At 43.7% G+C, this 19,621-nt stretch overlaps 1 protein-coding gene across 3 annotated transcripts in view; it reads right to left on the bottom strand.

The window, feature by feature from the left end:
* The window catches only part of USP32 (ubiquitin specific peptidase 32), a 142,893-nt gene that overhangs the window by 32,910 nt on the left and 90,362 nt on the right, over positions 1-19,621 (bottom strand). For 2 of the 3 annotated variants that reach the window (XM_066635933.1, XM_066635934.1), the window contains exons 8-15: positions 17,728-17,843; positions 17,295-17,357; positions 14,502-14,585; positions 10,787-10,848; positions 8,121-8,223; positions 5,799-5,991; positions 4,770-4,945; positions 3,187-3,327 (exon numbers count right to left, since the gene is read on the bottom strand). In XM_066635933.1, the coding sequence (XP_066492030.1) occupies positions 3,187-3,327; positions 4,770-4,945; positions 5,799-5,991; positions 8,121-8,223; positions 10,787-10,848; positions 14,502-14,585; positions 17,295-17,357; positions 17,728-17,843 (938 nt within the window). The remainder of the gene's footprint in view (positions 1-3,186; positions 3,328-4,769; positions 4,946-5,798; positions 5,992-8,120; positions 8,224-10,786; positions 10,849-14,501; positions 14,586-17,294; positions 17,358-17,727; positions 17,844-19,621) is intronic. The other variant, XM_066635935.1, reaches the window with a different exon arrangement.

Raw genomic sequence — 19,621 nt, 5'->3', positions numbered from 1 at the left:
ATGTTATTCAAGAAACACCATATGGGGCTAGATGGACCCAGTGAACTGAATCTGGCAACTTCATATGTTCACATCCACATGCATTCATTTTGGGAATACCCATAGGCTGGCAATAGAACGCAGGCTTTGTGTTCAGAATACCCCAAGTTAGAAAATACTGACAAGGGGTATTCTCTAACTTAGAGAAGACAGGAATATTGAAAAAAAGAAGTGGGAGAAATCCTTTCTTGAAGACCACCTGCAAGTCTTTTGGAATGAGCTTAAAAACTCCAAGTGAGCCTCATGTTGTTGGGAACTCACTCCCAAGTCTTGAAAAGGTTACTTAAATTGTATTCATGAGCAGCCTATCAATGGCTACAAGGTACCCCCATGTCTGAGGTAGTATGACTCAATACCAGTTGTGTGGAAGAAACAGCAGAAGACAACTGTTGCCATCAACTCCTGCTTGTAAGCTTCCCAAGGCATCTGGTTAGCCACTACAGAGGGGGAAAAAGGTTGCTGAACTAGACAGACTTTAGACCTGATCCAGCCATTTACTGCAGACCAGGCTCCAACCTCATAGAGCTTATATATGACTGGGGGTGGGTGGGAGGAAAATAGAGAGTTCTGAATTACATTGAGTCTGTGCCGACATACGCATTTAGGTTCGAAAGACGCAAACAATATCCCTTTTGCTCAAAAATTACACCCTACATATCAACATGAGAGACACGGGAAAGCCAGAGATGGAGGAGACAAACCCAATCCTGCTGGCACAAGCTCCACAGGCACAGGGCTACTGTTGAATCTGAAACGCAGTGGTCCTCAGTCTTGTTTGAGAGGAGCCTGTTTCAACTGGAGCCTGAAGCTGGGGCTTTCTACACTTTTCTTCCACCAAGTTAGAATGCCTGTCCTAAGATGCATAGGATACAGTGCATTCCTCAAGGCTCTGTATGGGATGAACAATTCTTTGACCCTTCTCAGGTTGTGAAAGGTGCTTGTTTCCATGGAGAATGTGTGAGAGAAGCCTAGTGATAAAGAGCTTTGCGGTGCTAAAGAGTCACAGCCAGCACCAAAGCTTCAAGAAGCTGACTGCATCCATCTCTTCTCACCAGCCAGAAATTGTTCAACTCTGTGTATTCCTTTTTAATTGGCATCATGAAAGTCAGCAATGCAAAATTCTATTTAGAAAACGGTTACTCTGATAAGCACAGTGCCCTGAGGACTCTGAACCAACATGCTGTTGAGCCACCACAGCAGCTATCAGTGTGAGCTTTTATGAAGGTGAAACATGCCAGAGACAACAATGGAATTAAGTACTTAAAGATATAATATATAAGGACCTGATGCATGGGATTGTTAAGAATAATAGTTGAATGTCAAAGCATCTACATAAAAACCCTCATTAATTTGGATGTGAACAGATGAAGCTGGCTGCGATGGAGTCAGATCCTTGAACCATTCAGCCCAGCACTGCCTGCTTTGACTGGCAGCTGCTCCTCTGAGATTTCATGCAGGGTCTTTCCCAGCCCACCTGAAGATACTGCCAGGAACTGGACTTGGGATCTTCTGCCTGCAAAGCAGGTTCTCTAGCAATGAGATACAACCTCTTCCCTATAAGCAGGATTCTGCGATCCCTGCCAAATGACACACAGGCCTGGAGGCCCACAGAATTTAATGATGACTGATGGCCCTTGATCTCATCTCCACAAGTCTTGGGTTCCTCATCATACTGCTATGCAGTCAAACAAATACAAGATCAATTGCCCTCCGATGCATGTGAAGGGGGTGGTCACTACTGAAGGGCAATACATAAAAGTTGCTTCCTCTAACCAGCGTTCACTTCACATTCCAAGTGTTCACCTGCAATCCAGGCATCAACTGTTGTGTGATGTTGCAGGCCTCTCCCATTCTCTTTTCAAATTGAGAATTTCACTTAAAAAGGCACTGGGTTCAGATCTCCGTAAAAATCCATAGCTCAGTGGTAGAGCACGCGCTATGCATGAACAGGGGAAGCCACCTTTAGTCCACCAGGCCCACCTAGCTCAGGGTTGCCTGCATTGACTGGCAGCGGTTCCCCCTCCAGGATTTCAGACAAGAGTCCTTCCCAGCCCTACTTGGAGATGCTCAGGATCAGACTTTGGAACCTCTGTATGCAAAGCAGGTGCTCTGTCACTAAACTACAGCCTCGCCTGCTTTACAATTCAGAAAGTCACAAGTTCAATCTTTAGCATCTCCGGGGAGGCCTGAGTCAGATCCCTGTCTCAAGGTGTGGAGAGCTGCCAGCCATCAGCGTGGATAATACTGAGCTCAATGAAACAGTGAGAAGAAAATGAAATGCTATACTCATGATGAATTCCAGAGGGGAAGCAGCCTTAAGTGTGATGCAGCAGCACAGCAAAGCGTCTTGTGACTCCATTAAAGACCAGCAGATTTATTGAGAGAGATGCTTTTGTGGACTTCCTTTTCATGGCACTTTGATCCCACGGTTCACAATTTCTGCTTCCTCCATACCAACCTACGTGTGCATTTATCAATCCTTCTGCCAGCAGAGGACAACACTGCACGTCTCTGACAAAGTGGGCTCTAACCCATGAAAGCTTCTGATGCAGTAAATCTGTTAGTCTTTAAGGAGACACAAGACATGCCATTGTTTTCATTGCACTGTGAAAACTCTCATTTAACACTACAAGAGCTACTTTATGCTGAGGATGTACTTGCCTGCCAAATACTAAGAAGCTGTTAAAACGTTCAGTATTGTTCTTTTTTATTCATATTCTGGGAGGCTTGGAGTTAAAAAGACATCAGTTGAACAAGCAAGTACATATGAGCTCCACACACTGGGGTCATGACGCACCCCAGATACATTTCTATACAGTTCTACCCATGTGCTAGAACCCGCAAACAGAACAGCAATACAATTTCATTCCAGACTCGTCCCCTTGATTCCTATACTAAACTGATGTCAGCCAAATACATCTCACTTTTTATGAGCAGAGGAGGGTTAAAAGATAAATCTTCTGCAAAAGAACTGCAATCTTTTTTTTTTCAGGTAACTGAAAACAGAACTGCAAGAGTTTTGCTAATATTCAAAGATAATAGCAGCAAGCATACATGTGCTTTCAAGCACCTGAGCCGGGCAGTTAATGGGAGATTGGGAGATGGTACCCTTCCAAACGCACAGTAGCAACAAATTTCAGTACTTACTGGTCTTGGAAGAGAAAGGTTGGCACCATACCAGTGGTATAGAGCCCGCCACACTGGTTCTGGGACAATTTCGTAATTCTTCCCTTGACTTAACTGAGGTGACTGCCGTAGTCGACCACCTTCCAAAGTCAACGATGGGGCCTGCATATAAGAAAACGGGATTGAAGAAGATCTTGACTACATGAAGTTGCCCAACTTAAAAACCACAGACACAGGAGCCTTTTATTTCTTGAACCTTTTCCATTAGGAGTGACAATCTTTGGGAGAGAATTCTACCTGCTACAAGCCCTAAAGCAGGCTAAAAAATACAAAACAAACATTATGGTGGATCCTCCTTAAATGAGCTGGCAGGTGGAGGGCCTCAGAAGGCCTCCCAGATGCAATCAGATTTGCACCAGTGTCTTCTGGCCGCATCTGGAGATGTTATGAAGAGTGGGGACAGGACATGTGGCTTCCCCATGCCTCAGAACATCTCCCTAAAGCAACCAGAAGGCACTTCCAGTCAAGTCCAGTTGGTCCTCCAAGGCCCTCCAGCCATAGACTTAATTATCCACAGAATTTAGTATTTGGGGGAGGGTCCTGGAACAGATCCCCCCTGGATACAAAGGGCCCACTGTATTGCTTCAATTAAAATATATGATCATTCAGTGCTTACAACTGTTTCAATGGTACACAGGAGAACAAAATTTTTATTTGTGCTGGGCTTTCAAAGTTCAATTCAGAATTGTGCCTTATTCTGCAAAAAACAAACAAAAACAAACAAACCAGAAAATAAAAAGAATGCAGATCTGGATGCAGACCTACAGCGTAATGGGAATGCTTCTGTTTTTAAGAAAAAAAAAATATTATTCTAGCCTATAAGATTATGGAGATGGACTTGAAAAAAATCTGAGCATTGTGTGGCAAGCTCTCAAGAATCAAAGGTGGGCTGAACTGCATCGCAAGTAGAAAGAAAGAAAGAAAGAAAGAAAGAAAGAAAGAAAGAAAGAAAGAAAGAAAGAAAGAAAGAAAGAAAGAAAGAAAGAAAGAAAGAAAGAAAGAAAGAAAGAAAGAAAGAAAGAAAGAAAGAAAGAAAGAAAGAAAGAAAGAAAGAAAGAAAGAAAGAAAGAAAGAAAGAAAGAAAGAAAGAAAGAAAGAAAGAAAGAAAGAAAGAAAGAAAGAGCTCAGGGAAGGGGGATCACAAAGAAAGGAGAAAGGGATGAATATTCACAAAATGCAATTTCACATACACAGTCTTTGTTTGGGTCTAAGGAGTTAAAGGGAGAGTTCAGAGAAAAAGTCAGGCTTTAAAGAAGGGTCTGGATAAAGAGAACACTGCCTAAATGTTATGAGTGGGAGAGTCAAGGTATCACGGTAAGAAGTAGTTTGCACCATATGTTAACACAAGACGGAAATGCATCTATTTTTAAAATCAAATGTCTATTAAAGACCATTTTACACAACTTCCAGAAAGGATTTTAACTATGGCACAAGGCTCAATTAAGCCCACAGTAAACTAGATTTTATGACCTTACAAGCTGGCACAAAAAGGGCTGAGTGAGGCCATTTCCCTGCAATTTTCCCAACATCAACTACACGTTTACCTTCACTGGGTCCTGGGTTACGAGTGGCTGGTTATCAATAGCTCCAGGCCGCTGTGGATTGAGCTGCAGTAAAATATTCCCATTAGAGCCGAGTAGGCACTGATTGTTATTGTCTGAAGAGTTAAGTTGCCGAGGAAAACACATATCGGAGCTGGGAGTTGTGGCAGTAAGGAAATCTGAAAGGAGAGAGGAAGATGGAGTGGAAACAGGCTACAAAGCCAAAACAGCACATCAGTTCCTATGTTCAATTTCTGAGAGGCAGGTAAGATACAAGTCAAGACTGAACAAAGCAGCAAATCCTTTTAAGTTCACCTCTATGCCTGATGGCTATTTTGAAGCAACTTCTGAAAATTGGGGGTTCAAGCTTCAATTCCACAAAGTAAAACAAAGGCAGCTCCAGCAACTGCAACAGTGGTGCCTCTGGAGGGACGTGGACAGATGAGGTTCATTTGAAGCCACTCCAGTGTCTGCCCTTCATGATGCACAGTGTGTGCATGAAGGAGGAGCTGTATGTTGCAAAGACTCGACTGAAGAGGAGGCAGAGATGCACAGCCACCGATGTCAGGCTGGGTCACCCAATGAGAGAGGGAACAGCTGGGGGGCACGCTATGACTCCACTGCAACCTTAGTAGAGCAAACACCTGCTCCCAAGAGACTCAGTTTTGGAAGAAAGGGGTGGGCTTTATTACCTTGTCTACGGAGGACCAGAATCACAAGCCCGTTTATTTAATTCCACTGAACTCAAAGAGAATGCTGGAGAACTATATGCATATCCTCACTGTCCCATAGCCCACCCACTTCTCAGAGCAGTGCAACAGAATACTGAGAGCAGAAAAGAGAATGTTAGTAAACCAGCTGTTGTACATGTCTGGAATTCCTTCCTCACTGCTCCACATACCCTCTTGATGCTTGTATTTCCAACCATACCAGTTTATTGTTTTAGTCGGTGACCACTTGGCTCAGCAACCCTCAAGCACCTACATTTAAACTTCTTTCAAAACAAAGTTTTTTTCTTTGTTCAATGCTTACTGCTGCTAGTGGTCTCTGAGGTTTCTGATGCAGTAGAAATGTTATCTGAAAACTTTTCTTCTGTGCCACTGAAGTAAATTAAACCGCCTCTTTTGTCTTCTCCCTGCTCTGATGTACGGGCTGCTGAAGCTGGGAGCAAATTCTTACCTCCATTTAAGACCGATGAAGGTTCTATCACAACAGGGTTAGCACCCTAGAATTGGAAGAGAAAAGATCAAACTGAGCTACGAGTCAGACTGTGTTTAATCCAAGGCTCTAGACACTCCCATATCCGTGAGTGCATTTGATTGGAGATGCTGAAGGAGGCGTAAGCGCAATTGATTTGTTCCACTGTCTATCACATGTTGTTAGGAGAAGAAATCATGTTCTTGGCCCTTATGAAAATGAAGAAGGGTTTTAAAAGGCACAGGGTGCATTATGGAATCAAACTGAACCCAAACCCAAAAACTGATTCAGAGGGGGTTTTTTCCCCCCAGTGTACTGGAATAGGATCTGCACTTGAAGTCTTTTGGTTGCCTTAAACCTGAACCAAATTCCTAAACACAAACAGTGGTGACTGGTTCAAAATAAATGATTCAATCAATCAGGCACCAAACCAGCAGTTGTTTGATTAATGTATAACTTTTCTGTTTGTCCTTTAGTATGTAGTTTGTTCATATAAACCAGCCATTTTCAACCACTGTGCCGCGGCACACTGGTGTGCCGCGAATGGTCCCCAGGTGTGCTGCAGGAGTTTGGTGGAGGGTCATTTATTAATAGGACCACTGGAGGCAGTGGTGTCGCTAGGGGGTGCGGGCCGCACCGGGTGACACGCAGGAGAGATGACGTGCTAAAATCACAGCTTTAGGAGCTACCCCATCATGCCATACACTGTTGAATGCGGAATTTCCAGCGGAGTGCAATGCAACAAACCAGGGTGAAATAGCTCCTTTCCTTCAAAGGTTATGGCCAAAAAAACCAGAAGGAAAAAAAAATGCATGGAGCCCTATGGAAAGTGAAAGTGAGCCGTATCGCACGTTTACTCGCAGGTAGGTATACTTGCCATAGTCCATTGGAAAGGGCAGGCTGAGAGGACTCCAAGCACATCAGAATGGTCCTGATCCAATGAATGCAACCCCAAAAAACACCCGAGAAGGATGTCCCTCCCTCCCAGCTGCGAGTCTATTGAGCCCTATGGAAAGCTAAGCAGCCTCACGGTCGCATTTACTTGCGAGTAGGCAGACATGCCTTGGCTGGTGGTCAGGCCAGGCAAAGGGGAATGTGAGGGCACCAGAATGGTCCCAATGTGATAGAACTGGAGCGCAACAAATGCTCCAGAAGGCAGCCTCTCCCCCCCCCCCTACTAAAAAAGACAAAAAAGAGGCTTCAACTGGTAAGGGGCATGTTTTCTGTTTGCACTTGTAAAGCCAGGTGGGTCTTTGCATTGATATGCCTGAAACAGAAGAACTTTAATCTGGGCATTGGGGAGGGCTGAAGATCTCACTGATTCTTTTTTTTTTGGGGGGGGGGGGGTGTTACTGCAGGCAGACTACAGAGAAAATTCACTTGGTGGAACAGGACTGGCTCCCCCTTATTTAATTATTTCTTTTATTTTAATTTATTTATTTTAATTTGCTTGATGATGTCACTTCTGGCCATGACATCACTTCCAATGGGTCCTGGACAGATTGTCATTCTAAAAAGTGGGTCCCGGCACTAAAAGTTTGAGAACTGCTGCAATAAGGTGTTAGTAAGTTGACACAGGGGTGTGTGTGTGTGACTCTACAAGTTTTCAAAATCACTAAAATCAATTTGGAGGAATTATACCATCATGTTATATATCAATCAATGCGTAATTTCATGCAGAATGCAATGAAACAAACCACATTTAAATACCTGCATTCTAACAAAAGGTACAGCCAAAAAACCAGTGGGGGCGGGGTGATGGTACATCACCACGCCCACCACCTGGGGCGCTGCCCCACCCACTACATGGGGTGACGCACAGGCCTACCGCACCGGGTGACGCGAATCCTAGTGATGCCACTGATTGGAGGATATGAACCCCCCACCAACTGCATGATGTACATTGTCAATTGTCCAAAAACCAATGGTGTGCCTTGACAATTTTAGTACCTTGTCAGTGTGCCATGAGATGCAAAAGGTTGAAAATCACTGATATAAACCTTTAAAATTTCAAAAATAGTCTAAGAATAATTGTTTTTCTCTCACATTAAGTATTTATGTTTCTGCAGAATAATATCAAGCTCTTGCTCTTGCAGTATGAATCTATAAAATGAGCAAAACACATCTCCACTTTGCCCAAATTTCAGCACAACTTACGTATTTGACATATTCTTTCCACTGCTGCCACCACTGTGTTGCAATAAGAAACCAGTTGTGCCCTGGCTGGAGACCGTACCTGCTCTCTCGTTCTAACCAGCCCCTAGATCAAGCAGAGGGAAAAGCCCCAAATCAGTACTAGTGATAATACTTTGCATTTCACAGAGCCATTTCAAGCATACAAGGCAATTCAGAGACATTCTCCTGGTAAGGCTTACAGGAGACTTATAAGGCAGGCTGGTATTTTTACCGTTGTGTTGTTAATGATTGTCTCCTGTAGCAAGGCTGAGAAGGTTAGTGGCTCACCCAAGGCAACTTGGTGAGTTTATGACCTCTAGTTTAAACTGGTTTAAAAAGAGGGGCACATAATCCAAGGTTTGGTACTTTGAAGCCTTGTGGATTTCAGGAGAGTGTAAAGCACAAAATTAACTCTCCTACTCAAGTCAACAGAGCTTTACAGTGGTTGAATTGAGCCCACTGTACAGGTGTGGGCCCCCAAATCTGCAGTTATCCACAGATCTGCCCTCCCCCCCGCATTCCCCCATACTGATTCCATTACCTTATTTTTTCCATAGTCGTGCTGGAAGTGCAGGTGTTTCTTGCTTAAACATTCTTGCTTAACTGAAAAACAGAAAATGCAGGTAACAAACCTGCATGCTACAGAGAGACAAACAGGAAGCAGGAACTGTCCTGCTTCCTGTTACTCGCCTTCTAGTATGTTGGCTGGATACCCACACAGTTGGTTATTCAATTCAGCAAGAATGTTGAAGCAAAAGAAAAAAAAGACACCTGAGCTTCTAAGCACAGCTTCCCAAAAAAGTAAGGTGTTGTAGTAAGCGTATGGAGAGGGCACCAGGGCCTTGAGATCTGTGGATAATTGGATAGTGGATAGTGGATCAGATAGTGGATCAGCGGATATGGGGCCCATCTGTATTTACCTGACATTTTGGCTGACCCATGCTCATGTAAATTATAGTAAAATACAGAAGGAAACCAAAATAGATAAAAGTGATCCTACCATGACCCCTCCTACCTGCTTTCTGCATCTGACTGCTTTTCTGTCAGCATGGAGGGTCCCTTCCCTGGTCCTAACCCAGATGCAGCATCACAGTTTGCTTCCTGGTTTATCAATGGCCATGACAACTGAAGGCATCCTCCATGGTTAGAGGCAAGATACCTCTGATAACCAGTGCCAGAGACAAGCAACAGAGGATGAATTTCTCCATCTTGTACTGCCTGGGAGCAGATGTCACCAAGTCCACTTTGCCATTGGAAAGATTGATGCCCAACAGATACATCTCCTCTCTACTGGGCCTCCAGCTTGGAAGAGGTTAAGAAGCAGCTCTTACTGTTTCTTGCCTTCTCCATGCACCACTGCCAATACAGCAAATTCCTGCCCCCCCCCCCAAATGCTCTGCATATTCCAGAAAGCCAGGAGGAAGAAGAGGGGGTCAAGGGCATGACAAAGAGAGGCTGGCTAGTAAGCCAAGCTAATATTTGCAGTTCCCTGCTTGTGAATTTCCAAGCTCACACGTTAAACCAGTGCTGGAGACACAGTGCTGCCTGACCCATGGGCATCCTTCATTGGGGAGACCCACAGGACTTTTCTTAAGGTTATAGAGCTGAGTTTTGAAGCAAAGGACTTCCCATCTCCCAATTTGGGCTACTAGACATTATTCTGTCATTATTCTGACATCATTCTGACATTATTCTGTCATTATTCTGCTACTAGACACGGCCATGTCATGTGAGTTCTCGCAAACACTTGTCTTCCCAAACTGCAATACAAGCCTTTGCAGAGAAATGAGAATCATTGACTCCCATGTAACCCAATTTAGATTTTCTAAAAACGTCGCAAAATGGCCAGTATGCAAATTACCACCTGAACATCCACTGTCGTAAATCAGAGGGCAACGAGGGTAGTTCAGCTCTTTCCTGATGCAGTGCTCTGACACAGCCTGGAAAATGCCACTTTGCCTATTCTACTGGGCCAATGAGATTCGTCACCAGTTGCTTTTATATAAAGCAGATGAAGATGTTGCTCTTGTTCTCCTTTCAGGATGCCAATGTCCCACAAATACTGCACACAAGAAAGCCTAAACAGGTTGGCCAGTCAAAATGCTTTGTGAGTCAGTTTGAAAAACTGAGTTAACAAAATCAAATGCAGCTGAGTGAGAGGCAGTTGAAACCAGGGGTGTGAAACATAAGGCCCAGGGGACGGATGCGGCCCACAGAAGCTTTTTATCCGGCCCTCAGGCTCTCATCTCCTGAGCAGTGCTGTGGTGTTACTGCTGAAAGGGCAGTCCATGTGAAAATTGGGCGCTCTCATATCTTGAAATATGATCAAGATTTGTGTATTTTCTCTTCTATTGTTTGCAGCTAATAAGTTCCTAAGTAAGAAAAAAGTGCTTATTTTTTATTATGACCTGTTTAATGACATCAATTCCTGCCTAATGACACCACTTCCGATTTGGGGTTAACATATGTAGCTACTCCCCTTTTCTTTTGTTTGGGTGTGGGTCTGAGGCAAAAAATAAAGTTTCCATTTTTCTATTATTGAGAAATCTAACATCATTTTTTCTAATATGTGTTTCTTGAATACAGATGAATCACCAGAAACACTGCATTTGACATGGCCAGGAGGCGAAACTACGAGAGTGGCATACCTAATGATCTGTCCTTCCTCTTCTGGAGTGGCAGGTCTTAAACCTAAGACTATATGGCACACCTAGAGAAAGAGTAGAAGAAAACACACATCACACACTATGTAAGCTCTTAAGAAGCTGAAGAATGACTGTCACGGGACAGGTATCTCCTTCTGATGTCTGGTGATGACTGTACCTGTTTGGCTTTTTCTCTACATCCCCAAACTGAAAAAGGGAAGTCTTTACATGTGGTTGCTTGTACACATGCATACATATATGCATTGTAACACAGGCATGCATACATGGAATGTTGCTACTTAAGAATCCTATCAGCAAATTGTGGAGAGTTCTTTGTCTAGCTAAACTGCAGGCATACACATCTCTCCTTCTTCTTAGTGCTGTTCCCGCGTGATGGCGGGGTCCACTTTTTGGCATGTCTTTCCATTTGGCTCGATCCAGGGCATCCTCAGGGGTGATGGATAGCAGGCAAACCCACCTACTCCCACAAATTCCTAATTCTTAAGACTCTCGCTACTGATTTGTTTCTGATCTCCATCCAAGATGCTGGTTATGACCTTCATAGCCCTAAACAGTTTGGGACCTGGATTCCCCAAGGTTTGGCTTTTCCCGTTATGTGCCTTCCTGTATTCTACAGCTGCCACCCTTCTGCAGCTCAGTGGGCTCTAAGCAGGGACTTCTTGGTAATGGTGCTAACCTTTATGGAATGCCCTCCCCAGGGAGACCTTGCTGGCCTCTACCCTGCATTCTTTGAGGTATAAAAATGTGGTTTTTCCCACTAAGTATTTTGGGGTGGAGTGCCAAATCACAATTCGTCTAAGCCAGCGGTGGGCAAATATTTTGGCAGGAGGGCCAGATCATCTCTCTAATATTGTGTCAGGGGCCAGGGGAAAAAAAAGAATTCATTTACATTCCAAGTTTAAATAAATTTACATAAATGAATACATTAAACACAGAACTTATATGAATGAATGAATTTTACTGAGCTTATTTATAGTACACATGAGAACTATAATACAGGCATGTAGAACCACATGAGAACTATGAACTGTTTGCCACACACCTCTTGCACAGTGAAAACATACAGACCAAACCAGAAATACATGGATTCACAAGTTGTTCAGAGGCAATGGGTGTGTGTGTGCGTGTGTGTGTGTGTGTGTGTGTGTGTGTGTGTGTGTGTGTGTGTGTGTGTGTGTGTGTGTGTGTGTGTGTGTGTGTGTAAAATAATGCCCAGGGAAAAACAGAAAATACATGGAGACTATAAAAGACCTTGCTCAAACTCAGCCCGCAGCTCACGTCTGGCAGTCACAACCAGCAGTTGTGGGCCAGCACAGACTCCAACAGTCTCCGATGGGCCAGAGGTTCATTGGAGACTGGGGGCTCCCTGCGGGTCAGATTGGGGGACCCCAAGGTCACAAATGGCCCCTGAACCAGGATTTGCCCACTCCTGTCTAAGCATGGAATGCAAAATCCTCTTTGAATCATGGTTTCTAATTGACCAGCTGCTGATAAATCATGACTGGTCAAATCAGCCATTCCATCCAATCACAATCAAGCTTTCTTGACCAAGCTTTGGTGTGATGTTACAACTCAATCACTATCACCCCAAAGAGGCTTTTTAAATTGTGCAGATCTGCAAACTAATCCATCCACTCAGTAACAGGAGGAGGGAAAGAGAATGGAAAAGGAAATTGCATAGCAATATGTGGGAAAAGAACTGGGGCTGTTTACTAAAAGCCACATTTTAAGATACTAACATTGTTTTTCAACTCCCTGGTTGGCTGATCATCAGAAGATTTATACTATCCCCCTCTATTCAATTCCCAAGGCCACCAATTTGAATCCCAGCTGGATTTTTTTCTTAAATGGCTGGTAAGAAAGATGGATTTAAGCTGATATTACAGGGCAAGAATTGCATTCTGCATTGTGAATAATAATTTTAAGAATCATCATTATCATCCAGGAAATGATAGACTTCCCTAAGTACAAAAAGACACAGCTGGCCTTTTGATGCTGGCCCTACTTCCAAAATTATTAGAGCATGCTGTTTTTGTTGCTTTCAAGCTCATCCCACCTATAGGACCTTGGTTTGTTATAACCCATGTTGGAGGACGGCTTCCTATGAAAAAATAAATTGTTTAGAATGACAGTATGACCAAGAGAGAGAGTTGAGTCACTTTTCGGTTCACCTTTTCTGTTGCACTGGGGTGAAAATTATTAACCACTACTCCAAAGACCAAAGGAACGTAACAAAATATTTCAATACATCTTGAATAAAAAAATAGAGATGAAAGGAGATTTAAATGTTTGAAGTAAAGGAATAAACATATGTTCCAATATGAATCCACATAACATAAGATTGTCGATCCCAAGAAATCACGCTGGGATCAGCAGTTGCTCGTCTAAGACACTGAGCACAGCCTGAGCAGGGCCAGATGCCCAGGAGGGCTCCCTGACAGTTGAAGCATTCCACAGAAGCTCACTGATCCCCCACTACCCCCTTGCCTTATTGCTAGCCTCTGAGCCCCAAGAACACCAAAGGATCACCAGAATCAAGGTAAAGGGGAGAGTAAAAACTGCATGCAAAAGGACACTGTGCGAGGTGGAGGATTGTTAATTGCTCTGATATCACACCAGCGCATCCCGCAGCATCCAATCCTTTACTCAAGTGGACGGGTCCCACATGCATGAGGACAGGCAAATTCTCAGTTCCCTCATCTTCAGAGCTAAGGCAGGGACTGACCAAGGACAACGTCTTTTCTGCAAAGGGACTGAGACTTGGGAACATGCTCCCCAGGCACATTTATCGAACACCTACACCATTATATTTTATATGCCAGTAAAAGATTTTGTGTAGTGGTGGTATTTTTAATTAACCCCTGCTGTTAGAAGCATTTTTGTGTCTGATGGTTTTAATGTTGTTTTATTGGCAATTGCAGCTGCTTTTAGAGAGGCTTAGACAAATTCATGGGGCATAGATCAATGGCTATTATATAGGAAGCATACCTCTGAATGCCAGGGAGTGGGGAACTCAGAAAGGTGGGCTTGTGGCTTCCTGGAAGATGCCGGAATAGACAGACACCAGCAATGAATCTGCAAGTCAGCTCTTATATTCTTGCATTCTGTTGTATCTACCTTTTTGCAGATTACAGAGTTGTTGGGTTGGATTGGTTTTTGGTTCTTTTTAACCGTGTGCTGTGAACTAGTACGGGATCCTATACTCATGGACAGGTGAAATACAAATGTTAATAGATACATTATTTTACTGAGCTGGGGGAGAGTCAGCATACATTCTGAAGTGGCGCACTGGACTTGATATGCCGTATGCTTCCCCAAATAGTTAACCAGCAATTATTCAGAAGAGTGGGCCTGCCCTAATATAAAATGCAAGAGCCATGCCACTGAATCTGTCTGGATTCTTGTGCATGTCTAGCTGCACAGATTCTTCCCCGTCCCTTTCAAAGAACCCCTCACAAAACAGATTGTGCTTTAAGGCATCCCAAGACACTGGAATGCATACAAACAAAACTTGGCTTCAGTCGCGCAAGAAGCATCTTTCCCAAGACTTCAGAAAAACCCGAGACTTCAGAAAAACAGAGAGCCAGGAGTGCACTGGGACACAAGCTGATGCAGTACTCAGCATCCCGTGACACAAAAGCAGGCAGGCAGGCAGGCAGAGAAAGTCAACCTTCATTGCTATATGTAACAAACATACCTGGAAAAGCAGATTTAAAAATTCATTGGCAAGAGCACTCTTCACACTCCAGATCTGATAATCCTCCAAAGTGAGGTGGCCAAGCTAAGAGAATGAGGAGGAGGCAAAGAGAATGTGTGAACATTTCTCCCAAACGTCTGCTCAAAATTTACACACACACACACACACACACACACACACACACACACACACACCAGGCATTTTAAATGAACGAAGTATGACACTTTATCAAGATGTGACTCTCAACAATGCTATTTTCAGAAGAACTTGAAAATCCAAGTACAAATTTATACTACACGTTGGCAGGGGCTTGAAACTGTTTTCCAGCAGATTTAAGAGACACAATTCCCCCAAAGAACCCAGATAACTACAGATTTGCCAGGACTTCCGGAATCCTTTATTACAGTGTGAATCCTAAAAAAAAAATGTGCTTCCAAGATGATTGGGTGCCACAGTACTTAAGTAGGCTTGAAACTGGTTTCACATTACATCTACTGAACCACAAAGGCAGGATGTGAGTTGCTGATTTTGCAGAGACACTTGGCAGAACTTTTCCTGCTGCAGCAATCAGCAGTGCTCCAGGTGACACCTGGGCTAGGTGCTAGATTGCTTTTGGTTTGTTTCAGTCCAGAGCTAGCTCGGTGGGCTGAGCAAAGAAATGTTCAGCTATGCACTACCAGGAAAGCGAGGCTTCTTGGACAGGGGTCTGGCTCTTACATCCAGGTTACATGGCATCTAAATAGGTCTGACTGGCTTCTGTTAATATCAAGTGGAGATGCTATAGCTGGGCTGCCTCTTAACAAGTTATTTCTTCCATCAAGGGTACCCATCTGCTTTATTATGTTGCTTATATTTCTTCCAAAGCAATGGCACAGGAGAAGGGCTCTCTAACCTCCTCCTCGTCTCCAAATGACCAGTAATAGAGGCTTTGGCAGAGTTCTCCCCTTACTACAAAATGGTGCACCTTGGTTTGCACAGAGGAGTCCTTGTACAAGGGCAAATCCCAGAGCCTCTTCTGCCATTTGTACTGGGGAGATGGGGGTTAAAGAGCTCCTTTCCCAACAGCACCTCCACTCATGGAGGATAGAACCAGTGGGCAGGGCCAAGGATTGCTGTCCTTTGGTAAGTTCAAAATGTTGTCCCTGTTAAAAATTCATTCCCAATGAGATTAAAGATGATGGGGCTTCACTTTCAAAAGCGAACTACAAAACCTACATTACAATTAGCCACTATGATGAACACAACTAGTATCTCGGTCAAGAGCTTAAGACGGCCAACAGCCTTTACCCCCTGCTTAAAAGTTTCTTTGAGGCAGCTCACGGGCCGCTATAGAAAATGAAATCTCAGACAGATGGACCTCATCTAGCAGTGTTTTCTCCTTAAAGACTGTCTTGAATACAATTAACACCTATTGTATATTTCTGTTACAGTATAGCAATAGGCCGGGTCAGATGATCATCCAAATCTTGGTTCAGATTACTGTGAAAGAGCTTACTTTTCTCATATCTGCATACTCTCTTTCCCTTCTTCTTCTCTATCAGGTAACACAAGAAGGACGAGATCAAAAATGTCAGCATTCATTTTCAGATAAACCACAGTTCCCTGTTGCAACCAAACTAATTGGGGTTAATTGTAACTGTGGCATGTTAAAACAAACCAGGATCATACTGTGTGAGAAGGGGGGATGCCCAAGCTCCTGGGAGCTACCTCATTCACAATCATTTAACCAGTGCTTCTCAAACTGTGCATTGGGACCCACTTGGTAGGTCATAAACTGATTTTTGGTGGGTCCCACAGAGCCTCCAATGAAAACAGGGTGGTGGAAAAATCAGATAACTAATTGCCAGACGCCCTGAGGCTATTCAAAAATCAGATAGCTGTGAACTGCCCTACAAAGAGCAGAGCTCCTACAGTTTGTAATCTCATGTAAATAAAGGGAGATAAATGTTTGAGCGTCTTTTTTTCTGGTGCGTTTTTTTCCGGAATCATCAATGACAGCTAGTGGAGGCAGATGAAGGCTGGGTTACATAATGGGCAGCCCAATCTTAATCTGCCCTGGACAGGCAGGCTGGCGGGCTTGCCCCACATCCAAGGCAGTGTTGGGGCTGAAAGCGGCTCAGCCCGGGGTAAGGGGAATTGCTTCCCCTTATCCTGGGTAAAGTGGTGGCAGCCCAAATGGTGTTAATCAACCATGTGGCACCTCAGGAGATGCCACAGATCCAAGCAGCCTGGGAACAGGGATAGGATCTAGCAATAGTGCTGGATCCTGGCCCCGCCCCTGCTTGAGTGGTTCTCAAATTGAAAACCAGTGGTTCTCAAATTTTTTTTACTGGTGGCACCCTTCACTTACTGGGTCCCCATTAGGACCACAATCCTATATACTGTATAGGGCGACAGGTTTTCCACAAGGATTCTGTGGTTCCCCAGCTGGTTTCTGCAGCTCCCCAGGGAGCCACAGCACACAGCTTGGGAAACACTGATCTAAACCCACCCACTGGCTCATGGTTTGAAGGATCATGAATAAGCTGCAGATTCTTGCAGTTCCCCCCTTCTTCTGCTCTTGCACGCAACTTCCTTCTAAGTTTCTTTGCCAGCATGTTATGGTTGGCATTTGCCCTCTAAATCAGAACCGGAAGCCCACATTAAACTAGCTTCTAATTCTGGTTAAGAACACAAGCGCTAACCATAGCTTGTTGATTCCGGCATCATAGAAAACTACTATTAGTACCAAACAGAGACCCAAGGACAAAACCAAATGCATGATCCAAGAAGAATAAACAAGGTGGTTCTTACCTTGGTGGTGTCGTGTGCCTTCAAAACATCTTCTACAATGTCAGGCAGGCTCATGTGCAACTCCTTGGAAAGAAAAGAGTAATCCTATCAAACAACTAAAAGATAGGCTGTTTCAAGGATTATTCACACCTACACATGAAGCAAAAAAGCACAAACGTTCACTGACTTTTCTTTGTCTCTGGATAATTGGCCAGTTCACAAAGTTGGGCAATCAGATGAACTCAGTTTGTAACAATAACTAGTAAAAGAGGCGCTTTGTTAAATTATGCACGTTAAATTATCCAAGGATCAGTACACACTGAGTCACAGCATTTCTCCCTTATGCAGACATTTTCTGTAAAACAACATTTTGGATACACAAACTACACTTTCAAAAACTTAAACTTTTTAAAAACAAAAAAAGGACAGATGATCGACTCTGAATGCAACGTACAGGAATGTCATCGGTACGATTATCTTTCCAGACTTCTAAAAGTGCAACCACCATTTCTTCAAGCTCAATGCGCGACAAGACCCCGTCTCGGTCAACGTCAAAAACCTTGAAACAAACTAAGAAAGAGGGAGAACAGAAGTTATGTTGGGTTGTAAATAAACTGCGGTGAGTAGATCAATATGGCCACAATTCAGAGACAGCACGCCTGTCCACTAGAATGCTCTACTTCACACTTCATTGTACCCCTCTGCCTTTTTGAATCCAAGAAGCAAGAAACATTTTATTCCACTTTCTTGCTGTAGAATCAAAGTGGTTTACAAAACTACATTAAAAACAATTCATAACACACAAATTTTTAAAAGCTACTGAAAATTGTCTGCAGAACCCCACAACCCTGTCATAGCCGGGCACCTATACAGTACAAAGCTCAAATTTTTATTTATTTATTTATTTTTCACATTTCTGTACTGCCCTTCCTCCAGAGAGCTCAGGGCGGTGTACACAGCTGCTCCCCTCCTTTTATCCTCACAACAACCCTGTGAGGTAGGTGAGGCTGAGAGAAAGTGACTGGCCCAAGGTCACCCAGGAAGCTTCGTGGCTGAGAGGGGATTCAAAGCTAGATCTTCCAGGTCTAAGTCCACCTCCCAAACCACTACACCACCCTGGCTATCTTGGCTGCTTGGGAATCAAAACAGATTGCTAACATTTCCTCAACAGCAACTGTGAGCTAAAAACTGCACATCCATCTCCTAAAGTAGCCCTTTTCAGATTAGAGGTTTATAATTTATACAACAAGGGTCTCCAAACTCTGACTTGGAAGCCAGATGCAACCTGCGGCAAGCATCTATCCAGCCGGGGACAAGCTTCTGGTCCCCTGCAAGCCTCTGGCCCACTTGACTGAATGTTATGGAGCTGTGCTCTGTTGGTCTGGAGGATGTTCTGAGGGTCAGGGAGACCTCCATAGCCCTCAGAACCTGCTCCAGGTGTTTCCTGTGATGTGCTGGTTCTGAGTTATTTACTCCTGTACATGTGGGTAAGCTGCTTGTGGGGTGGGGGAATGGGGGTCCATTTCAGTGTTTGCTTTATTTCTGTGGTATGTGTTGGTGCTTGGAGAAATCCTGAAACACAGAGCCCATTCATTCATCTAAGTCCCGTCTCCAAAGTATTTATTTAAATTTAATATTTCAAATTTATTTATTTTTCTGGCCATTGATATTTGATCCAGACTTCTGGCTGAAAAGTCTGGAGACCCTAATCTATACAATTGGTAAGGTTGCTCTTGAGAGCAGAGTAGAAATATTTGAGGAGCAGCGAAACTGCAGGTAAGGCCAGACTCAAGTGGCTTAGGAAGAGCTGCCCCGGCTTCAGTGGACAACCTCAAAGGAAGAGAGCAAAGCTGTTTGACAAATTAAGAAGAGACAAATAGAGAAACATAGAAAATGGAACAGTCCATTTACTCTCCATTTCTAAATAAGCAAACATTTGTATTTCCAGTACACAGCGGCGCTTCACATTCTACAGCGACACAAATGCAGCCATCCGCAACATAAACATCGCTAACAGTTTGTGCCTATGAATATTTTATCAAAGGGAAATTAAAATCCATCCAAAAGGAGGCTAGCAAACAAGACAGCCCTTTTCACGATTACAGATTATAACTGGAATAAAATGAGAGTGTAACTCACAATAATATATTGAATTAATTGAGTAAAGGCCTGGTTAGGAACTAGCATTAAAAAGCCCTTGCATTTAAAGCGTCACACGAGACCATATTTTCTTGTGTTTGAGCTCACTCTTGTAGGGAAGAGTGGTAGAGAGAAAAAAAGTTGTACAGTGCAGTTCAATGCATGTCTACTCAGAAATAAGTCTCACTGAGTTCAATGGGATTTCCTCC

This window comes from Tiliqua scincoides, chromosome 8 (genome assembly GCF_035046505.1).
Source record: "Tiliqua scincoides isolate rTilSci1 chromosome 8, rTilSci1.hap2, whole genome shotgun sequence".
Taxonomy (NCBI): domain Eukaryota; kingdom Metazoa; phylum Chordata; class Lepidosauria; order Squamata; family Scincidae; genus Tiliqua; species Tiliqua scincoides.
Note: the sequence above shows the minus strand (reverse complement) of the source record. Positions and strands in the feature narration are given on the sequence as shown.